At 35.7% G+C, this 6,916-nt stretch overlaps 1 protein-coding gene across 5 annotated transcripts in view; it reads left to right on the top strand.

The window, feature by feature from the left end:
* The window catches only part of dnajc13 (DnaJ heat shock protein family (Hsp40) member C13), a 33,466-nt gene that overhangs the window by 4,724 nt on the left and 21,826 nt on the right, over positions 1-6,916 (top strand). For all 5 annotated transcript variants that reach the window (XM_026238259.1, XM_026238258.1, XM_026238260.1 and 2 more), the window contains exons 3-8: positions 1,111-1,186; positions 1,692-1,841; positions 1,995-2,036; positions 2,702-2,902; positions 3,175-3,381; positions 3,469-3,564. In XM_026238259.1, coding sequence (XP_026094044.1) covers positions 1,111-1,186; positions 1,692-1,841; positions 1,995-2,036; positions 2,702-2,902; positions 3,175-3,381; positions 3,469-3,564 — 772 coding nt within the window. The remainder of the gene's footprint in view (positions 1-1,110; positions 1,187-1,691; positions 1,842-1,994; positions 2,037-2,701; positions 2,903-3,174; positions 3,382-3,468; positions 3,565-6,916) is intronic.

The following is a 6,916-nucleotide window of genomic DNA, read 5'->3' on the forward strand; positions in this document are numbered from 1 at the left end:
ACAGCTTGCTTACAACTTTATCTCGCGGGTCAACACTTACCTCTCTTTCTCTGCTGCAGACTCTGCTAGCACCCACTCGCAAAACAGCCTCGCCTCTACTACCGCCGGCCTTTTCTTACACATTGTTTTATTATTTTAATATTAATGTTCACCTTCGAAATACATTTTTTGAAACTATTCAAATATATATTCAAATTTAGAATATTCTTTGGAAGCCGTAGTGTGTGTGTGTGTGTGAGAGAGAGTGAGAGTGTGTGTGTGTGTGTGAGAGAGAGTGAGAGTGTGTGTGTGTGTGTGAGAGAGTGAGAGTGTGTGTGTGTGTGTGAGAGAGAGTGAGAGTGTGTGTGTGTGTGAGAGAGAGTGAGAGTGTGTGTGTGTTTGTGTGAGAGTGAGTGAGAGTGTGTGTGTGTGAGTGAGAGAGAGAGAGTGTGTGTGTGTGTGTGTGTGTGTGTGTGTGAGAGAGAGTGTGTACAGTGTGTGTGTGTGTGTGTGTGTGTGTGTGTTGGGTGATATGGTCATGTTTCAGCTGGTCGTATGGTCAGCCCGTGAGATCGACGATACACAATATAAATGTACATGTGTGAAAGAGTGTGTGTGTGTGTGTACTTGTCATAACTATTTAGTGTTTTAAACCGTGCAGTGCGTGAGAGAGCGTAGTATTTAAAGACCAAAAGTTTAACACTAAATATTGGACATAAACGAACACATTTAATATGAAGAATTTAAAACGGGTCAGTTCATATATTTGAAGTAAATTGAAGTTTACTGCTAATGAAACTGAAGCTTTGTCTAATTACCCCGGACTCATTAGAGATGTGTGTATGAGGAGGAAGGTCATGTGACACAGGTGTGCTCTCTCTCTGGGGTCACACACACACACACACTCTCACACAGACACACACACACTCTCTCTCTCACACACACACGCACACACACACAGAGGCTGCCCCTCTCTGATTCAGACAGGTCTCACTCTGTTCTCCGGGACAGAAGATAATGCATTAAATGGAGGTCCAGTTTTGAACAAAATTCATATTACAAAATTATACACAATATATTCTGTCAAAAACCAGATGTCAGGGTTTGATTGAGTGTGTGTGTGTCGTGCAGGTACAAGCGTGTGTTCTCCGTGGGAACTCATGGCATCACCACATACAACCCCAGCACACTGGAAGTGACCAATCAGGTACAACTATAATCATTAGATATTATCAAACTAATTATATATATAATAATAATAGGGATGTATAATGTTTTATTTTTTTTAATAAACTTATTTGTGTTTTTATTATTATTGCTATTAGTTATGATAACACATTAACACGGAATATTTTTATTAATAATAATAATAATAATATTATCAGTTGCTGTTATTTTAAAAACATTAACATCTTTTGTTGTTGTGCAAACAAAACTTCTGCACATATTCTATTGTCTCTGTAAAAAAAAAAAAAAGAAAATATTTTATAAACTATAAATTATTTACATAATAATAATAATAATAATAATAATAAAAGCCTGACATAACTAAGGCCATATGGGCAAGGGAAGATAATCTTTCTCAGGAGTATTATTGAAACCCTTTCATGATTCAGTCAGGTCACATTAAGGGAGTTGAATCTGTTTGGTGTCTTTAATGACTGAAGATGCTCTGAATGCTGTGTAATACGGTCTTCCTCGTGGCTCTGCAGTGGCCTTACGGAGATATCTGTGGCATCGCTCCGGTCGGGAAAGGCCAGGGAACAGAGTTCAGCCTCACCTTCCGCAAGGGCAGCGGGAAGAAGTCCGAAACACTCAAGTTCTCCACGGAGCATCGCACAGAGCTGCTAACAGAAGCACTGGTGAGGAATAGAGCTCTGTGACAAACGCTAAAGGATGCCGTGCTGGGACATGATGTTACATGCTTTATTAAAGGGTCAGGTCAGGCTTCATCACTGTGACCCTCTCTTCACAGCATGATTTGGTCTGATGCTCTCTTTCTCTCTTCTCCACAGAGATTCAGAACAGACTTCTCAGAGGGAAAAATCACTGGAAGAGTGAGTATTAAAACAATCACATGATGTAGTTCTGCAAGAGAGCTGTTTCTCCACAGTATCTGCAGCACTGCAGATGTGATGCTGATTTACACAACAGCTCAATAATCAAGAAGTTAATGCCGTATGACATTTTAGACACAATATTGTCTGTCCTGCAAATGAAATGAGTTCCAGTCAAAGCCACAGCAGAACTGTTGAGCGTCTCTGATCAACACACAGCAGTGATTCGTTACTGAATGAATCCACGGGTTTAAATGAATCGAGTGAGTCAGTGATTCAATGACTCACTCGCTGCCTCCTGCTGGTGATTTTAGTTTCATATTTACAGTATAATTATTTAATATTTGAGCAATTATTAAAAAAGAAACCTTAATACCCATTTATTATCATTAATTATGTAACGTTGAATCTAAATGATTTATAAAGCTACTTTTTGTAATGTGCATACAGTGCTTCTCTCATCTAACACAGCAATGACTTGAATTGACTTTTGTGGGTAATTTCTCACCACAAATTGATGTGCAGATCATTAAAATAAGATTAACAAGTAAGCCATGTAATTAAATAGATTAAAGATTTTAATCACAGCCTTTATGGCCGTGGTCTTGACGTCTTGAAGCTCTTGAGTAAGTGTTGTGTGTGTCTGATGACTCTTGTTTCCTCAGCGCTATAACTGCTTCAAGCACCACTGGAGCGACGCTCGGAGGAGTGTGTGTCTGGAGGTGACTCCGGGAGGCATCGATCAGATCGACCCTCAGACCAACCGTGTGATCTGCTCGTACGACTACCGCTGCGTGGAGGGCTTCGCCGAGCTCTCTGACTATCAGGGAGGCTTCTGTGTGCTGTATGGAGGCTTCGGCAGACTGGTGTGTGTTCAGCCCTGAGACCTGAGACTCACTCACAACTCACCTCCCCTCTCTCTCTCTCTCTCTCTCTCTCTCTCTCTCTCTCTCTCTCTCTCTCTCTCTCTCTCTCTCTCTCTCTCTCTCTCACACTCTCTCTCTCTCACTCTCACTCTCTGTCTCTCTCTCTCTGTCTCTCTCTCTCTCTCTCTCCCTCTCACACACTCTCTGTCTCTCTCTCTCTCTCCCTCTCACACACTCTCTCATTCTCACGCTCTGTCTCTCTCTCTCTCCAGCATCTGTTTGCGTCCGAGCACCGTGATGAGATCATTCGCAGTGCGATCGAACACGCTGGGAACTTCATCGGCATCACGCTGCGTCTGCGTAAGGATCCTCTGAGCTTCGAGGGCTTCCTCGGCGAGCGTCTGGGGAAGTACAGTTCGGACGAGTGCATCACCTCACTGACCGAGTTCATCGTGCAGAAGATCACGCCGCGGCACACGGTAAGATCAGCTCAGGACCTGATGTGCTCTCTGGTGTGTGTGTGTGTGTGGGGATCTGATGGATGCTCGTGACTGTGTTTGTCTCAGGAGCCTGTGAAGAGGATCCTAGCGCTCACAGAGACGTGTCTGGTGGAGCGAGACCCTGCCTCTTACAACATCGTCACCATCAAGCCCTTCGGAGAGGTCTGTCCCATCACAAGTGAATTCAAGAAACACATGGTCTGGTTGAACAATGCTACATTTAATATTGATAACTCTCCTATTAGAAGCTAACTAACAATAACAGTGCCATCTGCATACTTTAAAACATATACATTGATCTAAACTCGAATTGTGAGATAAATTTAGAATTATGAGATCTAAACTCGAATTGTGAGATAAACTCAGAATTGTGAGATATAAACTCTGAATTGGGAGATAAACTTAGAATTGTGAGATATAAACTCTGAATTGTGAGAAACTTAGAATTATGAGATTTAAACTCAGAATTGTGAGATAAACTCAGAATTGTGAGATAAACTTAGAATTATGAGATTTAAACTCTGAATTGTGAGATAAACTCAGAATTGTGAGATAAACTTAGAATTATGAGATTTAAACTCTGAATTGTGAGATAAACTCAGAATTGTGAGATAAACTTAGAATTATGAGATCTAAACTCGAATTGTGAGATAAACTCAGAATTGTGAGATAAACTTAGAATTATGAGATTTAAACTCTGAATTGTGAGATAAACTCAGAATTGTGAGATAAACTTAGAATTATGAGATCTAAACTCTGAATTAGGAGATATAAATTAATTGTGAGATATAAACTCGAATTGTGAGATAAACTCAGAATTGTGAGAAACTCAGAATTGTGAGATATAAACTCTGAATTGTGAGAAACTTAGAATTATGAGATATAAACTCAAAATTGTGAGAAACTCAGAATTGTGAGATAAACTTATAATTATGAGATATAAACTCGAATTGTGAGATAAACTCTAAATTGTGAGATAAACTTAGAATTATGAGATCTAACTCGAATTGTGAGATAAACTCAGAATTTTGAGAAACTTAGAATTGAGATCTAAACTCGAATTGTGAGATAAACTTAGAATTATGAGATTTTAACTCAGAATTGTGAGATAAACTTAGAATTATGAGATTTAAACTCAGAATTGTGAGAAACTCAGAATTGTGAGATAGAAACTTAGAATTATGAGATATAAACTCAAAATTGTGAGAAACTCAGAATTGTGAGATAAACTTAGAATTATGAGATATAAACTCGAATTGTGAGATAAACTCTAAATTGTGAGATAAACTTAGAATTATGAGATCTAACTCGAATTGTGAGATAAACTCAGAATTTTGAGAAACTTAGAATTGAGATCTAAACTCGAATTGTGAGATAAACTTAGAATTATGAGATTTTAACTCTGAATTGTGAGATAAACTTAGAATTATGAGATTTAAACTCAGAATTGTGAGAAACTCAGAATTGTGAGATAGAAACTAAGAATTGTCAGATAAACTCAGAATTGTGAGATATAAACTTAGAATTAAGAGATCTAAACTCGAATTGTGAGATATAAAATTAAATTGTGAGCTATAAACTTGAATTGTCAGATAAACTTAGAATTATGAGATCTAAACTCAGAATTAGGAGATATAAATTAATTGTGTGATATAAACTCAGAATTGTGAGATAAATTTAGAATTATGAGATTTAAGCCTAGAATTGTGAGATATAATCTCTGAATTGTGAGATAAATTTAGAATTATGAGATCTAAACTCGAATTGTGAGATAAACTTGGAATTATGAGATCTAAACTCGAATTGTGAGATAAACTTATAATTATGATATCTAAACTCGAATTGTGAGATAAACTCAGAATTGTGAGATAAACTTAGAATTATGAGATATAAACTCAGAATTGAGATATAAACTCAGAATTATGAGATTTAAACTTAGAGTTGTGAGATAAACTCAGAATTGTGAGATATAAACTAAATTGTGAGATAAACTTAGAATTATGAGATCTAAACTAGAATTTTGAGATAAACTCAGAAATGTGAGATAGAAACTAAGAATTGTCAGATAAACTCAGAATTATGAGATCTAAACTCGAATTGTGAGATATAAAATTGAATTGTGAGATAAACTTAGAATTATGAGATCTAAACTTGAATTGTGAGATAAACTCAGAATTGTGAGATATAAACTCTGAATTGTGAGATAAACTTAGAATTATGAGATCTAAACTCTGAATTGTGAGAGCAACTCTGAATTGTGAGATCAACTCTGAATTGTGAGATAAACTTAGAATTATGAGATTTAAACTCAGAATTGTGAGATAAACTTAGCATTATGAGATTTAAACTCAGAATTGTGAGAAACTCAGAATTGTGAGATAAACTTAGAATTATGAGATCTAAACTCGGATTGTGAGATAAACTTAGAATTATGAGATCTAAACTCGGATTGTGAGAAAAACTTAGAATTATGAGATCTAAACTCGAATTGTGAGATAAACTCAGAATTGTGAGATAAACTCAGAATTATGAGATCTAAACTCTGAATTAGGAGATATAAATTAATTGTGAGATATAAACTCGAATTGTGAGATAAACTCAGAATTGTGAGAAACTCAGAATTGTGAGATATAAACTCTGAATTTGAGATAAACTTAGAATTATGAGATCTAAACTCGAATTGTGAGATAAATTTAGAATTATGAGATCTAAACTCGAATTGTGAGATAAACTCAGAATTGTGAGATATAAACTCTGAATTGGGAGATAAACTTAGAATTGTGAGATATAAACTCTGAATTGTGAGAAACTTAGAATTATGAGATTTAAACTCAGAATTGTGAGATAAACTCAGAATTATGAGATCTAAACTCGAATTGTGAGATAAACTCAGAATTGTGAGATAAACTTAGAATTATGAGATTTAAACTCTGAATTGTGAGATAAACTCAGAATTGTGAGATAAACTTAGAATTATGAGATCTAAACTCTGAATTAGGAGATATAAATTAATTGTGAGATATAAACTCGAATTGTGAGATAAACTCAGAATTGTGAGATATAAACTCAGAATTGTGAGATATAAACTCAGAATTGTGAGATAAACTCAGAATTTTGAGATATAAACTCTGAATTGTGAGAAACTTAGAATTATGAGATTTAAACTCAGAATTGTGAGATAAACTCAGAATTATGAGATCTAAACTCGAATTGTGAGATAAACTCAGAATTGTGAGATAAACTTAGAATTATGAGATTTAAACTCTGAATTGTGAGATAAATTTAGAATTATGAGATCTAAACTCTGAATTGTGAGATAAACTCTGAATTGTGAGATAAACTTAGAATTATGAGATCTAAACTCAGAATTGTGATGTAAACTCTGAATTGTGAGATATAAACTCGAGTTAAAAATTTGCAATTCTGAGAACCAAGGTCTGAATTGTGAGAAATTGCAAGAAAAAAAGTAACAATTATGAGATAAAAAGATAAAGAGAGAAAAAAAACTGTGTGT

The sequence above is a fragment of the Carassius auratus genome, chromosome 49 (genome assembly GCF_003368295.1).
Source record: "Carassius auratus strain Wakin chromosome 49, ASM336829v1, whole genome shotgun sequence".
In the NCBI taxonomy this organism is placed as follows: Eukaryota; Metazoa; Chordata; class Actinopteri; order Cypriniformes; family Cyprinidae; genus Carassius; species Carassius auratus.